The 26,472-nt window shown below is 40.8% G+C and overlaps 2 protein-coding genes across 3 annotated transcripts in view; both read right to left on the bottom strand.

Annotated features, from left to right (window-relative positions):
• The window catches only part of LOC147506206 (uncharacterized), a 168,239-nt gene that overhangs the window by 56,685 nt on the left and 85,082 nt on the right, over positions 1–26,472 (bottom strand). The window lies entirely within an intron of this gene.
• LOC147506212 (uncharacterized) lies at positions 9,506–12,573 on the bottom strand. Of its 2 annotated transcripts, none has more exons than XR_015220763.1 (6): positions 12,499–12,573; positions 12,026–12,145; positions 11,776–11,921; positions 11,551–11,695; positions 11,372–11,455; positions 9,506–9,828 (listed from the first exon to the last, which is right to left on the bottom strand). XR_015220763.1 is itself a non-coding variant. In XM_086604226.1 (6 exons), exons 3-6 carry the CDS (start codon positions 11,880–11,882, stop codon positions 9,623–9,625), a joined length of 537 nt encoding a protein of 178 aa, XP_086460352.1. In that variant the 5' UTR covers positions 11,883–11,921; positions 12,026–12,145; positions 12,499–12,573; the 3' UTR covers positions 9,507–9,622. The 2 variants fall into 2 exon arrangements, 1 of the variants encoding a protein (XP_086460352.1); XM_086604226.1 differs by having other exon boundaries at positions 9,507–9,828; positions 11,551–11,690.

The following is a 26,472-nucleotide window of genomic DNA, read 5'->3' as shown; positions in this document are numbered from 1 at the left end:
TGCTTGTAAGTTGTAACTTCCCAACTATAAGTCTACAACTAACAAAATTTCATGAGATTATAAGAAAATAAATTGTCGGATTACAAGATTATAAGAAAACTCAAGACCCATTGTTCATAAATGCCGGTCGGATTACAAAAGTGGTAAGCAAAATTACAAAAGGGAAAAATTACAGAGTGACTTCTAATCTAGATTTAAAAATTCTATTTCCTTTCCGATAATCTCTCCATCGTCATCTTCTTCTACGATTGTGGCATCTTCCGCTCTAAACCAATCTTCAAGGCTTACAAGAGACTCCACTAATGGTGGCACCATTCGACTTCGATAATCACTAAGAACTCGTCCCCCGGTAGAAAATGCCGATTCCGATGCAACTGTACTCATTGGAACTGTTAATACATCACGCGCCATTCTTGAGAGTATTGGAAACCTTTGTTTGTTCATTTTCCACCAATCCAAAACATTAAAATCATCTCCAAATTCTGTAACAGTGGGTTCGGATAGATATCGTACTAGTTCGGATCCAGTTGAACTAGTAGATTTCATACGACCTTGTAGAAGACCCCATGTACCTCCTTGGCCAAAATTAGAACTACTAGGCCTACCACTACTTGTACTAGTACTAATATTTGCATTGTCAGCATCAATATGGTATTGAACATATTCTTCATAGAGTTTGACAATTTCATCTTTAATAACAGTACTAGTATCAAAGCATTTAGCAATTTCAGTAGAATTTTGAAAATTACTTAGAATAATTGATTGCATTATATCTAGTCCATCATATTTTGCCCTAGGATCTAAAATATAAGCAATTCCATATAATGTCGGAGTTTTCCCCCAATATTTCACAAATTTCTTTTCCATTGTTTCAACAATGGTTTCAAACCCACTAATACCTCTATAAGTATCAAAAACCAAACTAATACTAGCCAAATGATGTATTGCCATGTTAACAATTGTATAATAAATACAGAAAAGAAAACAAGAAGCATCATTAAACACACTTAAAAAATCTCTAATCATTTGGCCCATATTCCAATCCTCATCATATACGGGTTGTGGACATCTTTTATCATTCAAATATTTTTTAATTGTGCCATAATAAGGAATAGCCTCTTTTAACATTTTATGAGTAGAATTCCATCTATGTTGGACATCAATAGGAAGTCTTCTAGGAGTTAGATTTGCAACACTACATGCTTCACCTAAATGCTTGATATCTTGATGGAGCATTGAAAATAAATTGCAAATTATCCCTAATAATGAAGTTACTATTCTATGAATTTCGAAATTTTAAACCATCTTGAACAATTAAATTTAAAATATGACAACTACAACGAACATGGAAAAGTGAACCATCTAAAGGCAATTTCAATGAATGTTTCAAAATATTAACGGCACTATTATTTGAACTTGCATTATCTAAAGAAATGGAAAATATTTTATCATGAATGCCCAATCTATGAAGTTTCTCAACAATATAACTAGCAACTTCTTCACCTGTATGTGAATAATCTATTTGAGCAAAACAAACAATTCTTTTGTTCAATTTCTACTCAAAATCAATATAGTGAGCCGTAATTGTACAATAACCCATATTTTGGTTTGATGTCCACAAATCCGAAGTCAAACAAATTTTTCCATTCAAGTTTCTTAAATTAGACTTTAATTTCTCTTTTTCCTCTATAAAAGTTTTGATAACATCCGCTCTAACCGTATTACGTGAAATTTTTATAAATTGAGGACATAAAGATTTACGTACCATCTTTTCAAATTCGGGGCATTCAGCGGTTGTAAATGGAATTTCTTTTTTCACAATCCATCTCACAATTTCTCTTCTAGCCACATCTTGAGCAAAATTAAAAGCAATAAGTTGACCATTGGGGTTCCTAGTTAAACTTGGTTGACTAAGATCAAGTTTTCTTTTTTTAGCACAAGCTAATGTATGATCTCTAAGACTACTAGTACCATCATTTGCATTTGCACCCAATAATTTTGCACACATATGACATCTACCTTTTTTGTTCCATACTTTATTTTTATGATCATAAATTTCTAAAAGATCATAATTTTGTCAAACCGGTGATTTTCTTTTTTTTTTGTTCATCTACTAACTCCCTAGGTTGGAAAGGATCCGCCAACGTTTCAAGATTATTAGGAGTTTGTAATGTAGCCGTTTCACCAATTGAGAAATCAAGATTTGGAAAATACCCCGACTGGTAAGTTGGATCACTCTCATGAATATTATCATTAAAATATGAACTATCATTAACACTATCTCCACCTTCCATAATAAAATTTTAGTGAGATAAAGAAAACTTGACTATGAAAATTAAATATTAATACTAATACACATGCATAATATATATTATAAATAATAATAAAGGGGTTTTTGGAAGAGATGTATAATAAATGACAATAGTTATAAAAAAAAATGAAGAAATAACTAACTGGAATATAATTGTAACTTATGAAGTCCAAATTAACTTAAGAATATATCTTAAAAGAGTAACTTGATTGCTTGAAACTTGAGTGTTGAGTACTTGAGTGTGAGAGTTTGAGAATAATATTTAAAATTGAGAGAGTTAGAGAGTTTGTGAATTTGTAAGAAAAAAATACAAACAAGTGGCTATTTATAATTTTTTTTTTTTCATCGAAATCGACAATTTTAACATTAAAATATAGTTGTTGGGGGTTCCAACTGTCATATATTAAGGCCAAGAGAGTCATTTGCTCAAAATATAGTTGTTATAGACTTATTGTTTTGAATGTTGAGTAATTTATAATTGTAACCTCAAAATATAGTTGTTTGAGGGTCTAACTGCTATATATTAACGCCTTATAGTTATTTATTCAAAATATATTTTTTGAGAGTCCAATTGCCATATATTAAGACCAAAAAAATAATTTGTGATTTGTGATATCTATTTCATTAAAAGTTGCATTCATAGACTCCTACTCTCCTAGTTTGATGTTTGGACGCCCACATAATTAGCTAAAAGTCAAGTCATAGTCATTTGTGTAGTAACCAACTAACCACTTGTCACATGTGAGGAGATTCTCTTACCAAACTTGTTACTTTTCTTGGAAAGTTAATTGTAGACTTGTAGTACACTGTACACTGTCGTACTGTACAGTACACGCATAGTGTGGGATTTCAAAATCGTCCCAAATTGATTTTGGCGACAATTCAAAAAACTACCGGGTTGGGTCGGGTCAGGTCTTATTTGACTATTGAGGCGGGTCAATGGGGTGGAATAAACGGCTTTTGGAACGGTGCGGGTTGGGCGGTTGGACGGGTCGGGTTGGAAGACAATATCTACACCCATACCCAGACCGTATAGAAACGGGGGCGGGGCGGGGTGGGTCAACTTTTGGGTCGGTCCGGGTTTGGGTGGTGGGTCAAAGACGGTTTATCTGTTGGGTGATGGGTCAACGATTTTTTTTTACAACCCTAGTTTCAATTCTTGAAAGAAACTAAATTATTATTGGTGGCTTGAAAGAAACTAAGTTATAACTGGTGGTGGTGGAATTTGTGGTGGTAGTAAGAGATAGATGAAAAAGATAAGAAACCACCATAGGATTCGCTCTATTGGGATGGATTAGATGAACACGTGTCTACAACCTTTAGTGTGATGGACAAAAACTTGGTGACAATTTAGAAATAAAATGCCAACTCTTGCCTAGGTTAAATTAACAAGACTGAATTGTCCAAATGTACCAAATCGTAAAAAATTGAAAATTCATGGAACTAGTAGGCCAAAATAAAAAGTGCGGGTAGCTGGGTACCATTTTGAAAACTTTCAGTGAGTTTAGCGCTTTTTCAAACATTGTACGTGCCGCAGGTGAACTTTGAAAAAGAAATCAGAGTAATTACTAATTTCACTATGTAGGTCCATAGACTATAATACAGCACTAAAATTGTGCCACTCCCGAGTCAAACCACAAAACGCAAGGTTAATAACTATCCTATAATCCTATCAATCGAGTCATTAAGAACCATGGTTCACAAGTAACTTTGCAGAATTGTTGATTCACATGGTAGGACATGTCTTCATACTCAAGGCATTATCCCCGCCCCGTCCCATTCAAGTCATATGTGCATAATTTTCTGTGTATTTATGAAAGCAAAGTAACTCTAGGGAAAGAACGTACTACTTTTCTAAAAAAAATAATTTTTCAATGAAAATGTAATACTTTACGTGTTCAAAGTTTTTTCCTTCTCGAATAAATGTCTAGTGACCTAATAATTAAGATTAAATTGCTTAGGCCTTAGTTATGATTAACAAAATAATGGTTTGGGAAAAAAAAGTTTGAAATTTATCCAAGTACCGCACCTGAAGGGGATTCATGGCACTGCCACTGACTGCTAATACCTTGGTGAAAGCCCAACACACATGACAGAGCCCGAGAGAGTAAGCAGGGAACTGATTACTTATATCAAGATAAAATTGAACGATCAGCTTCCAGTCAATGTCATCTAAAAAGACAAGTTTCAATACTTTCAGTTAATATGAAATCATCAGTATAAAAACATTGGTTGAAAGAGATCGAGATGTTCATTGCACTTAATTATACTTTCAAAGCAGAGTGGTAAAAATGAAAAAGGAAAAACATATCGAGTACTAGACTAATAGACACAGGTTCAAGCTGAAAGAAGAAACTAACACAGTATTCTTAGCACAATAATTCTCAATGTTGAAGATGTTACTCTCATTATTTGATCAGACACTACCAACACCACATTATGAAAAATAACACGAGGCTATGTAGAGCTTTGCCACGGCCATAGAGTCATTTCTCACCAGGGTGTTCCCTTCAAGTTTTAGAATATTGATTGCACACCTATCACTAGAACCATTTAACTTGCTCTAGCCCAAAGGTCTACCTATTTCAATGAACACCACGAAAAAACTCCAGACTATAATTGATGTAGATTAAACTGGCGGAAGCTTCAGCTTATCAAATCTACTCTTGAATTAAACAAAACAACTAAAACTAAAACAAATCTTTATTTCTCTCTGAAATATTCTCAATAACACTACTCTCCTCAACCCTAATTACAAGTTCATTATTTATATTAATCCTAAAAACTATAAACCAATAGAAACACGACATGAGTCAACAACTAAAATAAAATAACTAAACTAGTGGGCTCGCGGCCCATGGGATTGACCATACTGATGTCCGCATTACTCTCCCCAAGTTGAAAGAGTTTGTCCACAAACTACAATGGTGGTGCATTAGAAGCGGGAAAAACTGATAACGCTTCATGCTGGAAATCTGGAACAGTGTCAAGTGGTTCCTCAGTAACCTCTCCAATATCCTCATCTCCTTCTGTGAATAAAACAGGGCGTTTCTTTTTCTTTGGGCATTCAGCAACAATGTGGCCAATAACACCACATTCAAAACACTTCCTAGATGCGAGAAAATGCACCGGCGGGATGAATGTGAGTAGAGGCAGTACTAACAGGTGATAGACCAACAGAAGATGATGATGAATTGGGCGACTTGTGGAGATCCTCTGACTTTCTAGCATAAGTAACTATATTTGCCATGGTTTGAATATCAACAAAGGACAAATCAGCTTGAATGTGTTTATGTAAGCCATTGACATATCTATGGACCTTGAATTCTTCGGTCTCAGTCATATTTAAGCGAGTGCATAGCAGATTGAAAGCTTCAGTGTATTCTTGAACAGTGGACAAGTTTTGCCGCAAATTATGTAGGCAATTAAACAAATCACGCTCATAATTATTAGTTTGAATATCAACAAAGGACAAATCAGCTTGAATGCGTTTATGTAAGCCAATGACATATCTATGGACCTTGAATTCTTCGGTCTCAGTCATATTTAAGCGAGTGCATAGCAGATTGAAAGCTTCAGTGTATTCTTGAACAGTGGACAAGTTTTGCCGCAAATTATGTAGGCGATTAAACAAATCACGCTCATAATTATTAGGAACAAACTCTTTGCGCAATGCTCGTTTCATCTTAGACTAACACTGCACCAATTTCTTGCCCTTAATAGTGCGACCTCTTTGGTATTCATCCCACCATACCTGCGCATAACCCCCCTAATTTTGTAGCTACCAGCCGAACACACTTGGCACCCGAAATACTCTTGTATTCAAAAATCTTTTCAATTCGAGTCAACCAATCCACAAACACATCAGCATCTATCTTCCCATCAAACTCAGGTACCCCAATCTTAATATCACCATGATTATTTTTTTTCTAACAAACGAATTAAACGATCAACAATATTTAAATCAGTAGCTACATGATTACCAGTTATAGGCGCACTATCGTCTGAAGAATCACTGTCAGAAGAAAGAGAGAGAGAGTATCACTAGCATGTCGCCTGAGTAGTGGTGGAGGAAGTTGAGCTTGCCTAGCTTGCCAAGGGGGAACATGCTGAGTATGAGGTGGGTGACCACCCCTACCTCTATTTGCACTGACCATGACCCGTCCCCAGGAGCCATGCCATAACCAACACCCAAGTGGTTCGGGCAGGGGTGGGAATTTGGCCCTAACGACCACTAACTTCCTACCGACCGACCCTAAGCCCTATAAAGCCCTCACAGAGTTTAGAGGTAAGGGCCGACCGACCCTAAGGCCTTCTAGGCGGGCTAGGGCTAAGGTTCAAACATAGGCCCGACCCTAATTCAGCCCTAACCAAGCCCTAGTTATAGTTTTACATTTTCACTATAAATACACGTACCATAATTGTCCAACTCTTTGTTAAATATTTTAAATTAAAATAACATTGTCCTTTGTAATTTATCACTTACATCCAAGGGTACTTCCAATAACTTGTCTTATATAACAAAAACTTGTCAACCTATCTAGCTGCCATGAAGAACAATAAGCACTAGCCTAATAAAAAAATAAGACTTTATTCCTTTGATCATCAAATCAAAGCGCAAAGTCTAGAACTTATTATTCTCAATTTATTTTCTCACTTACTTCTTATAAATTATATTTTTATTCACATGCAAGCCAAGTCTAGAACTAAAGGTTTTCGTCCACACCATTAAAGCGAAATACAGAGCAGACATTTGTAATCGTGAAAAAAAAAACAACCTTTAATGCGAAAAATGGCATTTGTAAAACGAAGAAAATATATAGGCACAGCCCTAAAACCCGACCCTAAAACCCGGCTTTAAAGTCTTTAAAGAGGGCTTAGGATAGGGTCAGGGCTTGAGATTTAGACTTGTGACCCGGCCCGACCCGGCCTTAATATCTAAAGGGCTTTTAAATGTTTAGGGACGGGCTATCCCGACCTGGCCCATTGCCCACCCCTAGTTCGGCTGAATAAGAGGACCTTCCTACATGTTATTTCTTGGCGGTGTAGCCCGTAGCCGATGATGTTGCCCCGTGAGTTGCACTTGCGGTTGTATAATAACATCCGCCTCCGGGGGGGAACAAATCGCTCCAATGGTTGGAGTTGTGGTAAACTTGACACAGAATTGGGTCTTCCCCCACGTTGAGGAGGAATAAGAGCTGGAAGATTAAAATGTTCACGAACTAATGGAGGAACCTCGACTAGATGGTCATGTTGGAGGCATTGTTCAACTTCGTTTTCGCTCTTTTGTTGCAAGAATCTGTATCGATAAGACACGGGTGAGGAGTCAGTGACGGCCGAACATCAAAAGGACGCATGGTTAGTGCGGGATGCGCAACCTATTCTAGCAAGACAAAGATCTATGGGTCTTTGGAATTACTATAGTGTCTACAGTGCGATGTAGTAGTGACCAAGGTAGAGGGCAGAAAATCTTGTAGTCACAATAGGCACTCCACCACTTCAAGATCCTGCGGTAACCGGGCGGTCAGTAACCTAGAAAATTCTTGTTGAGGATAGCTTGGCATAGGCGCATATCCCAGATTAGGGTTAGGCGCATATTGTGGCACATATTGATACTGAATAGGATTCCAAGACTGATAATAAGGAGAATAACCCTGATACATCATCTGCTGCTGATAGAGATTTGGATAATAGCCAAATGGCATAGAAACTGGCGGTGTCTGAAAACTTTGAGAAGGCGCCATGGTGGAACTTGTGACAGCTGTGGAAAAGGTAAACTAACTTCTGGAGAAACCCTAGAATTTTGTTGTTGGGCGGCTAGAAGCACATTCAAGGCTTCTTGCATAGCTTCATATTTGGCATTCAAACCCTGATAATTTTCTTCTAGGTGTTCCATCTTTGGTTTCTTGATATACGGCATAAAAATTAAAACTTTGATCTTGAAAGAAAACAAAGACAGAAAATTAATTTTCGGATGAACAGTAACGTGATGAATAGTAATGCATGAATAGTGTCCCCGATGAACAGTGTTTCTTGAACAGTACCGATGAACAGTAACACGGAAAATTAAAAACGAATAAGAAAAAGAAAAATTGGATTTTACTCAGGAACGATTCGTGCTCCGATACCAAATGATGTATATTAAACTAGCGGAAGCTTCAGCTTATCAAATCTACTCTTGAATTAAACAAAACAACTAAAACTAAAACAAATATTTATTTCTCTCTGAAATATTCTCAATAACACCACTCTCCTCAACCCTAATTACAAGTCCATTATTTATAATAATCCTAAAAACTATAAACCAATAGGAACACGACATGTGTCAACAACTAAAATAAAATAACTAAACTAGTGGGCTCGCGGCCCATGGGCTTGACCATATTGATATCCGTATCAATAATGGTTTTTAGTTTGCGACTGAGGTTAAATGCTATGGTTTGTCTAAGTCATGGCTAAGATACACTTTCATGCCTCAACAATTGTGTTAATCACCAAAAGGTTAGGGGAATAATTAACAACCTGCCAATAATTGGGATTTAATACGCTTCTTTTGAAATTGAACTCTCCTTATTTTTAAGAAATCATACTAGCGATTTAATTGGCAAATATTAATCGAGTCTTAGAAATAACAATAATGTAAAAAATAAGAAACTATATAGTATGAAAGTTATGGATTTTAATTTGAGGATTATCCATCCATAATTTCATCAAAATATGTTTTTACAAATATAAAAAAAATTAGAAAAATTAGTATCTAGCATTTCTTTTAGGTCCATAACTTCTAAAATGTATTAAACTCAATGAGCTACGATATGTGTGAAACTTTTATTTGATAGACTCGCCTCAACAAGCTACTAGCTACTATATGTGGGAAATTTTTAATTTTATGAAGCGAAGAACGTATGCATCAAACTAGACCGTGAAGGAAAAACTAGTTCAAAACACAGAATTGTGGCAAGATATTCGATATATTAATACTAGAAAGAAGATTAACATAGATAGAGTTTTTTTTTTTTTTTTGGCGGGGGGGGGAGGGGGTGGGTGGGGAGTTCAAAATGACTTGAGAGATTGCACCATCCATAAAAATCGATTAGGGTAGACAAGCAACTTAAACACATTCAGTTAGAAGAACAAATATTCCATTTCTACATAATACATGTAATAGTACTTAAAAATATTTCACCTGAGACACTTGCCTAGGTCACCACTGTGGGACTGTGTGATCTGCCCCTGACATGGAGCATCCAACATTATCAATACTCCTCAAAGTCAATACAACAGTCTTGGTGGTTTGCACATGGATCCAATTCACTGTGGTCCAGGGGCTCGGGCACCCAACAATAGTAAAACAAGAGGTGAAAAGAAAGCCCGATAGGTGAGAAAGGGAGAGATACAAACCTTCCCAGTTGCAATGTGCACCATGTGGACAGAACTATCCTCTGACCCCGTGATAGCAAGGTTGGAGTCATAACTTATTGTCAAACACGTGATTGCCTCGGTATGATACGGATAACCTAAAACAGAACATAAGAACAAATAACTGTCAGAAAAACCAATGCATCAAGGGTGTATAAGGAGGGAAGAATAAAAAAGGATCAGAAAAAGATAATAACAACAAAACCAAAGTAACAAGGTGTCAAATGTGCAAAAGCACAACCCACACATTTCACTGAGTTTTATGTGTATATTTTGAAATCAAAGCACATCACAGTTCACAAATGAGCAAGGTTGAATTCAATTGAGGACAGCCATATATACAATGGTAAATGTATTCACACGAACTGAAATTTGTGTACACAACATCAAGTAATTGACGTTTGTGCAAGAGCACAAACCCACACATTTCATCAACTTTTTATGTACAGATTAAGAAATCAAAGATTATCACAGTTCACATGTGAGAAATGTTGCATTCAGTCGAGGGCAGACATGTATATAATGCTAAACTTATTCACAGGAACAGACATTTGTCTACACAACAGCAAGTAATTGAAGCTTGTCTACTCTGCATTGCTAGTTCGGACTGCAAAGTCTGTTAGGAATATACAACTTAATTGTACTTACTCTTTACCAATTACCAAACTATACAAACCTTTTGTCTTGTAAGTGTCTTTTCTTCTTAATTAAATCCGAGCTGCAGTGTAGATACACTATGTCCTTAAGACAGATTTTCCCCCGCGGTGCTTGAAGGTTGATGGGAAACTATCTCCCAAGATAGAAGCGGATTTCTCATATAGAAATAAGACTTCAATTCTATGAACTTTCGTGAACACAACGTGGTATTTGGTAAGAGCGGAGGAGGGAGAGAAAGATCGAACTTCTGTGTGATCACGGTGTATTTTCTCTCCAAATTCATCCACTATTTATAGGTGAGTGGTGCCTCTTGAAACAACACGGTGGTGACTCTTGGGAAAAAGTTAAACTCTTTGAAAAGTCACATGTTTGAAAAGGACACACCATTTCGGCATATAAGATATTTTTTCGAACCCAGGTCTTTTATTTGAAAAGGTTGCACGCACCGGCATGATCTGTTTTTCAAAACGGGTCTGCAGCATTAAAAAAGGTCGCACCTTTTCGACATAATCTTATTTGTTTCAAACAAATCATCATTTTGAAAAGGTTTTTCTCACATTACGTCTTGTTTGAAAAACTCATTTAAATCTTAAAGTGGGGTAACTTGGGAACAAACTACTCATTCATATTTAAATGGATTTGAGCAAATTATTTTTCTAACAAAGTCTACTAGTGCAAGTACATGTAAACGATGTTGCCAAATGGCATAGCGGGACTTAAAGTTTCATATTTTCATAAATTCACCAGAAAACCAGATGTAAAGTGTAGAAAGTACTGGACCTATACCTCACCCATCTACTTTTGAATATTTTCTTAGTATAAATCTTTCACATATAAACTGTGCTAAACTTTATATGATTTTAGGGCTTAACTTCTTATTTATTATAAAGATTAAGGAACTAATGGTAAATCGCTTCCAATAAGAGAGAATTATTTTATTTACTACTAAAAAGAAAAGACACAATAAGAACGCAAGATACACACCCTTCACAACATGAATTTTGGACCCCGTTTTAGGGTTCCATATCCTCAATGATGTATCATTAGAAGTGGTACAAATTGTTTTCCCTGCAGAAACGAAACCAAGTATACCAAGTTAACAAAACTGAAAACATAGAGGCAAAAACAAGGATATAAGGAGAAATGTAACAGTAAGTACTTACCATCGGGAGTAAAATCTCCACAAGTTACACTGCCTTCATGACCGAAAAAAATATTCAGATGCGTGGCTTTGTCAGCATTCCACAACCAAACTGTGGAATCTTCCCAACCGACCAAAACCAAATTTCCTCTTGGATGCCACCTAACCTACTAAGAAGATATAAAGTTCAAATTTCAGCTCTCATATTCAAACTACCTTAAACATCCAATATTATTTGAGACTTCACCTCGACACCATCACTAGGACCTGCAAGTGTGCACTTATGGCTACCAGAATATGCGTCCCATACTTGAACAAGCCCATCAAAACTTCCAGAAGCAAGCAATTTCCCATCACCACTGAATGCTAAACTGGTAATGGAGTTTGAATGACCTGCATAAAACAAGAGGGAGGTTTACAAAAAAAAAAGCCAAAACCTCCAAAGAATGAAATGGCAATCAAGGAAATCTTTGGATGACTTGTATCCAAAGATATACCTAGAAGCTCGTGAGGCTGATCTCCCTGACCAATGCTCTACAGAAACGCCATATCATCTTCACCACCTGTTGCCACCAATGTTTCAATTGTAGGACTGCATGCAACTGTCAGGATTGCATCTGTGCCCATACAAACAGTAAGCAAAAAGTCAAAAACAAAAACCTTTTTTTTTTAAAAAAAAAAAATTGAAAGAACGAGATAGTATCTACATATTCATATTGATGGATGAATCAACATACAAACACTGGCGACACTCATAAAACAAGTTTATTCATCAAAAAATAGGAAAAAATAAACACAAACAAATGTCTAACAAGTTGTTTGTATTTTGTAAACTACATCATGTGTACTCCACTAAAACGCGACTCATGTCAATTTCAATCAATTATCAACTCTGAAAATGTTGATTCTCAAAAAAGTAATATATTGCGAAAAACAAAACAAAGAATTGAAAAGGTATGATAGACTCTACCCTTATGGCCATTGAATAAGTGAAAAGAATCATCAGGATTATCTGCATCTTCCGTAAAATGGTCACCATCATCATCATGATCATATATATATATATATATATATATAGCTTTTCTAATTACTAATTTCTACTAAGCTACTAATTAGAAACTTTTAATACCAACCCAATTCTAATCTTACTTGTATTGCCAATATCAACTTGGTTCCTAATAGCAACTCATACTTGCTAATCACACCACTTTCTAATTAATTAATTTGCAACTCTAATTTAACCAAAATAGCTAGATCTAAGATTACTAATTCCAACATAGAGTCTCAGGAATAAGTGGACAATGAAGCTTGTCACATTCTCATGTTGGTGAACTCAAGGCTTGAGGGTACTAGGGAAGAAGATGAAATGGAATTCACACTGGCTATCTCAACCAAATATAAAGCAAATTTAAAGCAAGCCAAGAGAGCTAGTGGATGGAGCCTGTAAGGGAGTAATATCCTCATTAAAGAATATTAAGCACGCGTTAAGCATAAGTAGATATCGTTGTGCAATCAGGACATCGTCCTCCAAGATCGACTCGAGAGCAGCTCGCTTTATGTAGGTGGTACTCTCATTTCGCTCAGAAGCGTTCAAGAAGGCCGAGCGACCTAGAGTGGAACGCCGGATAAAGACATTTTCCTTAATCCAAGGATAATCATTACCAAAGCCATATCTGTACTTCCAATTACCGAGAATTATGAACTACTGCACCCACTCCCAATGATCACCACCTTCCTACCAGAACCAACCTAACACTCATTCATAATCTTCACCCTACATATGTACAAGGGAGTACACATGTCTCAAAGATCAACACTCTTGTGTCTATAAATACCACCTACATGAACTACGTCAGACCTGATTCTTCTCTCCCCCAGAATCAAGAGAAGATACATAGGCAGCTCGCTACTTAGCGAACTCGGTCTATCCCAATTCCAATCCCCTTCTTCTTCCCCCTGTATATGTAAGGAAAAAACGCTTCTTTACATTGGCGCTGTCTGTGGTCTCGATTATTTGAGACACTAATTTCACACAAATCAAACTAAAAAACGAAAATTCTCAAGCCCACGAAGCATGACAAACCTTGAAGCTCAAGTTCAAAGCCTCGTGAACCAGCTAGGTTTGACCAATGAGAGCATTTCCTTGCTCGGCAGAAAATCTTTCTTTCGCGGCACAAGTAGACGCAACAACAACAACCACCGGGAGCGTTCGTCGAGAACGGCATCAATGAAGTTAATCAGCAAATTAACGAACTATCGCAAAGAATTGGTCAAAGCGCAGTGAGAAAAGACGCAACCCAGATCGTCCAGAAATTGCTCAAGACGTACCGTGCATCGCCATTCACCACGGAGGTACTAAATAAACCCTCTCCTCGAGTTTCGATTCACCACGCGTTTTTCCGATAATGCGATGCCAAAGACATGCCCGGGCAACATGTGGCTCGTTATATCCAAAGCTTGGCATTATATAGTGCACCAGAGTTCGATCATCTCCACTGTCGCTTGTTCCCTGCCAATCTCAAAGATGGAGCACTCGATTGGTTCTTCTCACTCGAGCCAGACTCGATAAAGACCTTCGAGCAACTTACCGATTCATTTGCTAGCCAGTATGTGCATAACAGACGTAAGAAAGCTGATATGGACTAGCCGTTCCAGCTCTCACTTGGCTGATGAAAGAGCGTCCTGAGACTTTATCCGAGCTATACGCTCGAGTCGACAAGTATATAAAGTTGCAAGAAGGCCTGAAGCGTCAAGGCCTACCAGAAGAAGAAGAGGTTGCAGCAATATCAGATGATCCCCCAGTCTCCAAAAAGCGCCCCCGACAGCAAGAGAGGAAGCCGGGTAACAGAATGAATAACAACCGCGAGCTCACCATTCTCACACGCTCGCCCAGTTACATCTTAGAAAAGATCAAACGAGCTTCATATTTCCGACCTGATGTGCGGCAACCAGTGGACCGACCTGACAAACCGTACTGCGTATTTCACCGAGCCAAATGTCACGAGACTAATGCATGCTGGGGGCTAAAGCACTACCTCCAAGATCTCATCGAAGCAGGGCATATCAAACAGTATACTAACATAGCCGACGACGACTTACGCCATAAACTCATGGTTCGCCGAGTGCGCAGTAGATCCCCACCTCGCCAGAACCATCACAAGGTTCAAGCTCGCTCCCGCAGTAGAGGACGTCCCAGAGACTGTGACCGTTCTCGCCATGAGCACCGACAGCACTCATCAGATCGTGACAACGCCAGAACTATTCATATGATCACTTTCCCAGATGATTCTGTGACATCTTCTAGAGAGAAACGCAGGCGTGTCGGCGCCCTTCAAGAAGTTTATCATTTTTCTTCACAAAGCGTCACCGCGCCCGTGGGTTCGAGGTTGCGGGGGGATATTACGTTTACCGAGGCCGACCTCAACAAGGTTTGCCTCCCACACAACGATGCACTTGTTGTCCATGTCAAGATCAGTGACTGGACAGTCAAACGCGTCCTGATAGACCCGGGCAGTTTGTGCGACATCCTGTTCTATCATACAATTTAAGAAATGAACTTACCTAAGTCAGTCTTTATAGATCCGATCGCTCCTCTGTATGGGTTTAATGGCTCCAGGGCCGACCCAATCGGTGATATCATACTCCCAGTGTCAGTGGGATCTAGAGAGGACAAAGTCAGCTTCAATACACGCTTCAGCGTTCTAGACATCAAGTTGTCCTATAATGCTATCCTAGGGCGGCACTGGATTCACCAAATGCAAGCTATACCATCCACACTGTATCAAGTTCTCCGCTTCCCAGGACCAAGAGGCATGATGGAGCTTCGAAGCAATCAACTTGAAGCTTATCATTGTAATCAAATCCTTTCTACAAACAAGACCGCTGACCTACATACTCACACAAGGAACGAACCAATCAGTTGTACAATGGCCAAAGACCTGGTTGCTGAGGTCAGAGCCAAAGCATCAAAGCAGCACGCTGGGGGCTCCAACAAGAAGGTTCAGTCGTCTGTTTTGACTCCAGAATTGAAGTTAATCCAGTCATTGTCACTCCACCAGGTCGGATCCCAGAAGCTGCATCAGTTGTTGTCAATCCAGCGGTCAAGACCCTAGAAGTCACATCCGTTGTTGTCATTCCACCAGTTAGCACATCAGAAGTCGCGCCGTCATGTGTCGCGCAACAAATATCAATCCCAAAGGTCACTCCAGAATCTGTTGTCATAACCACAGAGGCCATTCCAGCCCCTATTGTCGTCGCCACAGATATTGCTCTAGCTCGTGCGACCAATTCCACTCTCCCTCAGATCGATATAATATCCCAATCTGAGGAAGCATCCGTACCAAAGACAGCATCTCAACAGGCAGACAAAGAGTGAGTGAACCTAGGAACCGAAGATGATCCCAAGTTCGTATATGTAGGGGCTAACCTTGACCCCACACTCAAGGCCCAGCTTGTAAACTTTTTGGCCATGAATAAAGATGTTTTTGCTTGGTCGTATGTCGATGTGCCTGGAATAGATCCTAATGTTGTGTGTCATAGACTAAATGTGAACCCTAATGCCAGACCAGTTCGCCAACGACCTAGACGACTCTCCCTGCGATTCTAGAAAGCCATCAATGATGAAGTCGAAAAACTTAAGCAAGTCGGATTCATTAGAAAATTAGACTATCCAGACTAGATCTCTAACATCATCACAGTTCCAAAAAAGAATGACACAGTTCGTCTTTGCGTCGACTTCACGAACGTTAATCAGGAAACGCCAAAGGATAGCTTCCCCCAACCTCGCATAGACCGACTTGTCGATCAGACATGTGGCCATGAGCTCCTCTATTTCATGGACACATACAGTGGATACAACCAAATCCCACTCGCTGAAGAGGATCAAGAAAAAACATCATTCATCACAGAACAAGGAATCTATTGTTACAACGTCCTCCCCGCCGGACTTAAGAGCGGAACGTATACCCGGCGTCGTCCACCGACATGTTCCAGGGACATGTTAGGTGACACCATGGAAGTTTACATTGGCGACATGGTCGTCAAAAAGAAAGCGGAAGACCACCTTTACTCCGTCGAAAGCGTTCTCCAAGTTAAGCCAAACTTCGAATGAAGCTTAATCACGAGAAGTGTCTCTTTGGGCGTCCTCCGGGGAAGTTCCTTGGATACCAAGTATCACAAAAGAGGATCGACGCTAATCCGGACCAAATCGAGAGTCCTTGGACATGCACGATCCCCGGACAAAGAAGCAAATTCAGAAGTTGTCTGGAATGGTCGCGACACTTAACCGATTTATATCAAGGGCATCAGACAAGTGCCGACCTTTCTTGCAACTTCTCAAAAAGGGTGAGCAATTTTCGTGGAACGATCAATGCCACTAAGCGTTCTCCACCCTCAAAGAGTGCGACTACACCCCGTCGTGGCCAAGCCTGGGATGGATAAATTTGGGGGCTATATTTGGCAGTATCAGACTTTGTCATTAGCTCGGTTCTTTTCAAAGAAGAAAACAACTCCGAGAAGCCGATCTACTTTACAAGTAAAACGCTCACTCCAGCTGAGAAGAATTATTCATACATTGAAAGAGCAGTACTCGCATTGTTATACTCGGCAAGAAAATTCAGGCCCTATTTTCAAGCACATCCAATCAAGATTCTCACCGACCTACCTTTGAAGAAAACTCTTCACAAAGAAAACAAGACAACTCGCATGGTAGTATGGGCCGAAAAGCTCGGAGAGCACCACATGGAGTTCGTCCCCCGCACTTCACAGAAAGGGCAGGTCGTGGTTGATTTCCTAGCAGATTTCCCTGTCGATGACCCAAATTGGGAACAAGAAGCAAAGGTCGTACCCACAAAGGAAGCCACCAAATCAATATGGTCTCTTTTTTTTGACGGTTCTAGTAACCCTGGAGGAAGTGGGATCGGCGTCGTCTTAGCATCCCCAGAAGGAGCCATGGTCAAGAAATCAGTTCGCATTGACTTCGCGACCTCTAACAATGAAGCCGAATACGAAGCATTAATAATGGGACTTCACATGGCAATGCAGCTTGGTGTCAAGGAGCTTCAGGTCTTTAGTGACTCGCAACTGGTTGTTCGCCAGATTGCAAAAGAGTACACTACCCATGAAGGTAACCTCGCTAAATACCTTCAAGTTGTTAATTAGTTAATTCCTTCTTTCAAAAAAGTCACGATACACCACTTCCTGCGTGACGAGAACCGTCACGCAGACAGTTTAGCTTATTTGACCACTCAAATACCGAGCTGCGCCCCTAGACAATTACTCATTGAAGTAGTTGACCGACCTGCTTATCAAGTAGACCATGTATTATAAATCAGTGACCTATTCCGCTCTACGCCAATCGGATGAGCCAAACATGGATCGACCCATCATTGAATACATCCACCACAAAGACGCTCCTAGGACGAAGCGTGCCAAGCAAGGCTAAAGCAAATCCCATATCAAGCGCTATGCATTCTGCGTGCTCAATAATAAGTTATTGAAGAAAGTCCGGGAAATCCTCACTTGAGGTCGTAAACCCGAACAAGGCCAACTGATTTTCGAGATTCATGAAGGAGCGTGGAAACCATCGCGGGAGGTCGCTCTTTGGCTCACAAAGCGATCTCGGGGATACTTTTGGCCTCGCATGCGGTCGGCCAAAGCATATGTACTCAAGTCGTCAAATGCGGACCTTTGGCCCTGACATCATCAACCATTTCGTGAGTTGATTAACATCGCGAGCCTTGGCCATTTCATATGTGGGGCATGGACATCATGGGACCATTCATCCCACAAAAAAGTACTAGATTCCATTTCATCTTAGCTGCAACTGACTATTTCACTAAATGGGTCGAAGCTATTCCACTCGCAAATGTCAAAGAATCACATGTCAGAAACTTCATCTGGACTCATATCATCACCAGATTTGGTTTGCCGCACACACTGGTGATGGACAATGGCTCACAGTTCAAGGGCAAAATGGTCAAAGAATTTCTGGCCAAGTGGAAGATAGTTCATGCATTTTCTACTCCCTAGTACACACAAAGTAATGGTCAAGCTGAGGCTAACAACAAAGCAATCTTAGAAAATTTGAAGAAAAAGATTGAGAAGACCAAAAGCCAATGGCCAAATCAGCTAGAAAACATTTTGTGGGCTCACCGCATCACTCCTCGTGCAAGTATAGGCGAATCGCCATTCTCCTTGTGTTATGGCACAGAAGCCGTTATTCCAACCGAGCTGACAATCACCACTACTCGGTCAGAACTTGTCGAGTCTGGAGACAACGATTCAGTTTTAAAGACGAGAGGTCAATCTATTTGCGGAAGAGCGGTAGCGACCTAGCCGTATCGAGTAGCATCCTATCAGCAAATTCTGAAGAAGTCCTACAACAAGCGAGTGCATCCTCGATCTTTTCAACCCAGTGATCTAGTTTTGAAAAAGACTCAGGATGACTCCAAATTAGCACCAACATGGGAAGGCCCATACATAGTGGAACGCGTTGTAGGCAACGGAGCATCTTTGGATCAAAACTTCGAAGGAAAATTATTACCACGACCTTGGAATACTTTTTTGTTGAAGAAGTTTTATCAATAAAATTACATTGTCGTATATCCCATGTTTTCTCTTACTGTAAATTCAAAGTTAATATACTTTTGTTTATTATTACAATTCACTCCATTTACTCGCAATGGCAAATCTCACAAAACGCTTTCATAAGCTCACACGCTCTCCGTGAGCAGAACGCTCTCAAGAGCTTACAGGCTCCACAGCCTCTCCAAGTCTCGCTAGTCGAGGACCTATACTTCTAGGATCGACTCAGCGAGAACGCTCTCAGTGAGCAACACTCTTTCATAAGCCCACACGCTCTCCGTGAGCAGAACGCTCTCAAGAGCTCACAGCCTCTCCGAGTCTCGCTAGTCGAGGACCTATACTTCTAGGATCGACTCAGCAAGAACGCTCTCAGTGAGCAACACGCTTTCATAAGCCCACACGCTCTCCGTGAGCATAACGCTCTCAAGAGCTTACAGGCTCCACAGTCTCTCCAAGTCTCGCTAGTCGAGGACCTATACTTCTAGGATCGACTCAGTGAGAACGCTCTCAGTGAGCAACACACTTTCTTAAGCTAACCATGCTGTCCTACAGGGCGTAACGCTTATCCATCTTGACCACGGGCCCCAACGCCTTACCAACTCACCTAGTGAGAAATCCTTAATATTAAGCTCAGCTCGACGAGAGTACTCCCAATGAGCCTCACAGCAGAGCGCAACAACCAAGAAAGAAAGCGGTAACTACAAGCATAATGTTTCCTTAAGATAAACCACAGGTTCCTTCGACATTCCATCCCATACGCATTATAAACAAGATGCTAGTTATAAACATTCAAGCGAAAACATGCATTCCATACACAGTCAAGGGGAATACTCAGCCAATGCCAAGACATTAATTTACCGATCTGCTGGGTCTACCCAGGAAATCCAGATCGATACTTTTAACATGTTCACAAAACATCGAACTGCCACTCGCGTGGAAACCAGTTCTCAGTATCAAAATGGCGAACTGCTCAGGCAAGCATGAAGACACAGCTCTATTGTTAACTCTCATATAAGAGAGGTGAACTTACAAAATATTTCTAAAATTCCCATAACTGACAAAGACAAGAAGATACATCACAATCAAGAATCAGCCACAACATGCTTATCTTTCGGGGTAGCGCTAGTCGAAGGGGTGTGCCTGGCAGATCGATTACCACTACACATGATACCGAACCCTATCCTTCGCCGTCCATTAGCCTTCTTCGGTGGTGATATTTCTCATCCATTTCGGTATTGGACCACGGGCCATGGTATCGCCCTCTTGCACCTTGCGCACCACCCTCTGACATTGTTTGGCATACTCAGTCACTTTAGCCAGTTCCCCTTGCAAATTGGTCATAGCAGTAGCCAACACAGCGTTCTCGTCAGGAGCATCCTCACACTTCTTGGTCATCACCTCCAATTTCTTCTTATCGGCTCCCCACGCAGCTCGCATATATCCTAGCTCGACGTGCGGATTAGTGTTAGTATCGGCGCGCTGCACAGCGTTCTTCAACTTGTCGTACCCTGCAAAAAACTGCAAGTACAATGTTAACGTCAAAACTGCCCAAGTAACAGAAACAAAAACATCACGCATAAGTTACTCACCAAACAAGCAGCCATGTCCATGGTACCCAATAGCGTGTCTATATCTTCATCCTCTACCTTAGATTTGTCACCGTCCAACACGATCCCCTTCAGCAGACTGGTCACTATGGGTGCCGAGTGGAAGTTGCAGTCAGAACGTTTCACCACACGCTTCTTCCCTATCTTCTCCATGTAGTAGAACTCGCTCCCCACATCACCGTGACACGGAGACGAACTCTCACCAGCGACGTGGTGACCTTGCCCCAAGTCGCTACGCTCCTCAGCATGTCGATCGGTATCATCGATTTCGCCAAAGGCGACTGAATATTAACGCCACGGTCACCGAGCGACGACCTTTTAGGTCGCTTGTTCCCTTTGGCTTCTACCACAACAACTTTCCTCTTGCCCCGATCACCATGCACGTGGGGATGGAATTCCATTTCCTCCATTATTAGAGGTGAAGTCTCCCTCAAACTTCCTTCTCCTCTTATATATCTGCGGCACCTGGCCATAGTGTAACCTACGAGCGAGAATGACATTACGTGAGTTACCAACCAAAACAACAGTCTTTGTTCAAACGGGATACCTAAATAAGGAAGACAGACGTACCTGAAGAAGCAACGAAGAAGATGACGCAGTACAGGTTGGGGACGAAGAAAGGCAGTAGCAGGAAGAGTAAAGGGGAGCAAATGCCTTTGCTCTCCTACAAATGATGTTACTTATAGTGTAATAACGTATCTTCCCTAGGCACATCATAATTACATCGAGACGCCAAACGTCAGGCCACCTGGCAGCCATCATTGCACACATCTAACCACTCACTTGCTTACACGTGGCATGCATGTGCAGAACTGTTTCACTTCTACAAAACGGTGATATCGACCTACGTCCTACTATCGACCTACGTCCTACGATCACAGGTTACTTAAAGTCAACTATGGTCACTAGGAAGCGTCTACACAGCCATACAGATATAGCGATATCTCCATTCATATGTTTAACCAATACAAGAATCTTACAAAGCAACGAAACAAGAGATAAGCATAGCATATAAACAAAAAGCGATCTGCCAAGGCAGGCCCAAACACAGTTCACATGGCAGCCGAGCTGCTGAGTCTACCCAGGAAATCCAACTCGGTTAACTAACATTCATCATCGCATGGTTATCCAGTATTCACAAATAGAAATAAGAAAAGTGAACTGCCCAGGTTATCCTGGGAAACTAGTTCTATTGTATCACAACTAACAACCATTTAACTTACCATCCTTACATCACAACTCGCTAGTTCCAGGCATAACGGCCAAACCTCTGGCCACCAGGGAGTCGTCAACTTCAGCTTATTTCCCCTCAACTACTATGGACACACCGTCTAGATTTAGACTCATAAGAACATCAGGCGCAGCAGCTTCAGTGCGAGGCACAACAATCTCCGGAGCAGCGATGGAAGAAGTAAGAGCACCACTGGAGGACGAAGAGTACAGCGTCCATGCTCCTCTTTCAAAGCTTTATAATCAGCTTCCAGATCAACAAAGTCAGCGTCCAGCTCGTCATAAGCTTTAGTAAGCGTCTTGAGCAACTCCCTTGCGATTCTGCAGAGTGTACTCATTCAAACCTACCAATTTCCCACGGTCATTTGCATTAGCGTTCTCTTGACACCTGTAGTTTCGACGGATCTTCCGTCTCGGTATCCGCCCGACATCTTAAGCCAAACTAAGAGCTTGGTGGGTTTTCTTCAGGTCTTCAAGCTCCTCGCGTTCCATCTTAGCAGCATCCTGAACATTCTTTAGTTCCTCAGTCAACTTCACCACAGTTTCCCTATCTATCTCAGAGAACTGGGCAATCTCCTTCAGCTTTTGAAATCCACTTACAAGCTACAGACGCACACATATGCTAATAATCAGTTCACAACGAGTTTACTAGGCAAGCAAATAGGTTAAAGCAGGACTGCCCCACGTACCAGACATTGAGCGATTTCCATCCATTTTAAGTTGTCCTCCAACCCCCTCTCATCTAGCTCCTTACGGTTGCCATCCAAAGCTATATGATCAAGCAGACAGGCCACTACCTTACTCGACCTGAAGCTGCAATCAGTCCGCTTCATAGTACGCTGCACCCCATTGTCATCCAGATACACCAGTTGGGTCTCCAAGTCCTCAGCAGCTATAGTTGATTTCCCACTCGCCTTACGAGAACTTTTCGCCTTCGCTGGCGGACTAGGCTCTCGCACCACCGACGACGAGCTCAGCCTAGCTCCAAAAGTAGCCAGGTCCAGAACCTGCTCCGGTCTCGCCTGAGTTTTGCGAGTGGTAGTCCCACCAGAACCACCCCCAGTGCTGGAACTCTCCCCCAAAGCATACCTCGCAGCTTTAGCTACCCTTACAACGTCTTGCTCAGACGCATCAACTTTCCTCTTCAACGACCTGCTCCTTACACGAGGGTTGAAGACCACCGTCTCCAGCTCTACAGGAGCATCAATCGACCCACCCTCAGGTCACCAACTTGACCCACCCACACCTGAGGCACCAGCACTTCTTGAGGGTCGTCTGGAGCTAATGCGACCCCGATTTCTATCCTCCCTGGTTACCAAGTCACTTGCGCGCTTCTCCATCACTTCCCTCCTAGCTTGACCTCGAGCTCGATCCTTCTGAATTCTTCTTTTCTCCCGGATCACTGGACCCCCTTTCTCTACAAAGAAATGAGCAACCCGAGGCGCAGCAAGCTTTACGCACTTTCGACTCAACCGTGCGAACCTCTCTATTTCCCCACGATCAGTTCGTGTCTTGACAGAAAAATCTACAAGCCAAGCAAAGACACAGATCAGTTAGAATAGCAACAACTCACCCATTAAAATGACATGTACAAGACACTCCCAGCCACCGGTGATATTGCAAATCCTAGTTTGCAACCTACACCCACTAGCATAGTAGTTGCCAACTAGCAGCAACGGCCTCTTGGTCCATTCCTCGTTGCTCACACCGTCGATCACACCAGAACGTGTGGTCATAGTTTACAGGCTAAAGTTGAAATTACCAGTTCGCCTTTGTGGTACTTTCAGACACCCCTATGTGGTACTCGCCACTTGCATTCAGCAAGTCGAACACCTTGAACAGCCGCCAGGTGTTACCAACAAACTGACAAGGGGACTTCCAACAATGAGCTAGAAAGTTGCAAACCAGCTTCGAGAATGGTATTTGCATATGCGTTCTCAGCTGACCCTCACAGATTATTACCCCACCATTCGGCGGATTGTATTCTTCACTCCTCACATTTTCACTCGACCTTGGTTCGTATATCTCCAGGTCCGGTACGTTTATTCCATAAGCTTCCCTCAATTCGGAAAACGCACTCGCTGCACGACGATCCATCGTCCTAGGGGGCAACCCACTTGAAGACGACCCCTCACTATGACCTGACGTGCTAGCCACAACACCAACAAAGCCAGATCGAACACTACCTTCATCTCCCCTAACTTCCTCACCATGCTCAGATTGATTACCAAGACTCACTGACTCTTCTTTATCATCCTCATACTCACCACAGCTTAAAGAGACCTCTCGAACCTCTTCAGATCAAGTATTGTCAGAATCAGACATTTTTACGTTTTCTTCTTACCGACTACCCAAACTTAAATAATAAAGCCTAACACCGACCTATCTACTAAACACACAATGCTTGACTAAGATGAAAGAAAATGAAAAACACAAAGACAGCAGCAGCAAAAACACTCACATGAGAAACCCTAGCTTGCAGTTTTGCTGAAGACGAAAACAAAAAATAACTTTGCAGTTGTCCCAAATTTGATTTTGTGCAACCGTCCGTTCAGTTACCAAGGAGTTATGATTACAACCTACGGCCTTGCCCACACACATGACTCAAGGAACTGTCTTTTCATGATTCTGAAAAATACGGCGACACGTTTCTCTACCAACTACTATGATTCGGTCACATGCCAATCACGTGACAACTTTTGTTTTCCAACCGAATTGTCATGCAACCCAAGTCGAATGTTACAGCTTGCCAATTACTCAACTTACACCAGCCGCTCGTCCACTCATGCTCAACACGTATGACTGTTTTCTCTCAGCAAATCGCTTCCATGAACATCACAATCTACTGAGAGGGGGCTGTGTAAGAGAGTAATATCCTCATTAAAGAATATTAAGCACGCGTTAAGCATAAGTAGAGATCGCTGCGCAATTAGGACATCGTCCTCTAAGATCAACTTGCGAGCAGCTCACTTTAAGTAGGTGGTACACTCCAGCTTGCTCAAGAACGTTCCAAGAAGACTGAACGACCTAGAGTGGAACGCTTCGGATAAAGACATTTTCCTTAATCCAAGGGTAATCATTACCAAAGCCATATCTGTACTTCCAATTACCGGGAATTATGAACTACTACACCCACTTCCAATGATCACCGCCTTCCTACCAGAACCAACCTAACACTCATTCGTAATCTCCACCCTACATATGTACAAGGGAGTACACGTGTCTCAAAGATCAACACTCTCTTGTGTCTATAAATACCACCTACATGAATTACGTCATACCTGATTTTTCTCTCCCCCAGAATCAAGAGAAGATACGTAGGCAGCTCGCTACTTAGCGAACTCGGTCTTTCCCAAATCCAATCCCCTTCTTCTTCCCTCTGTATATGTAAGGGAAAAACGCTCCTTTACAGAGCCAGTGCTACAAAGTTCATACCTGAATTTGAGGAGGGAACGGAGTCTGCGTTTGTCTGAAAATGGATTTTTACCATCAGTACATTTTATAGGATCACTAACTTAAACTGCTTCACAATGGACAATTATCTAGTTTTGTTTGGTTTTTGGATGTTCAAGTGCTTTTTATAAAACATTTCTATTTTCTGTAGGCTTTACAACCACGTTGTACTTGTTTTTTTTGGGCAAACCTGTTTTAAATGAGATCAATAACTTTTTGATGCTGGCGGGTTAGGTTCGACCCAGACCTCTGGTATCATTACCCAAAGGTTTTACCAACTTTGCTAATCCTTCCCTCCTGCTTATTCTTTATAGTAAAAAGTAGTCTGCTTAGCTAGCAAAAAATAAAAATAAAATGTAATAAACAATCTTGCAATGCAACCATACGAAGATGGACTGCAATGTGACTTGTAAATTGTATACTACATGGTTAGGATAGTGTACAACCATCAAATAGTTGGAGAACGAACGTTGATTTGCATTGAATTATTTGCAGATGTGCATCTCATTACGAATTAATGTGACACTAACCTTGAGCACGTGGTTCCCACCAAGGCCCAAAATATCGCCGATATATATCATTTTTTTGGTACACTGACATAGATATATTCAATATATATCCACCGAATATTGAATCTTTTTTTCCTGATATATATCGGAATTTTCGATATAATGATATATATCGACCCTTTGCATTCAAGCCACATATCATCTTCCTCCATTATACGTCATTATTCCTATGCAATAGGTAGTCTAGACATTATGGTGTGCATAAATCTAAATGTTATGTGTGTTGTCCATCTTCTTTGTCGTTAGTTTTACTGTTGCTTATGAAAAACGCTTGTTAGGTAGTTAACTTCTTCCTCCATGAGTTGCTTTGAGACTGTCAAGTTTTGGATATGGATTAACATGGATAGTAATTTGTTTGAGTAAGCATTATTCCATCATTGAAGCCTGAGGATAAAAAACCAAAAAACAAAAGAAATGAAACTTGAGATTGTAAAAGTCTATATCTGCATTGTTAAGACGTTGGAGGATGTAACTTGTATCTACAAAGTTGTGTCTTTTAAC

Source organism: Coptis chinensis, chromosome 4, assembly GCF_015680905.1.
Source record: "Coptis chinensis isolate HL-2020 chromosome 4, ASM1568090v1, whole genome shotgun sequence".
NCBI classification, from domain to species: Eukaryota; Viridiplantae; Streptophyta; class Magnoliopsida; order Ranunculales; family Ranunculaceae; genus Coptis; species Coptis chinensis.
This window is presented reverse-complemented; position numbering and strand designations above follow the sequence as displayed.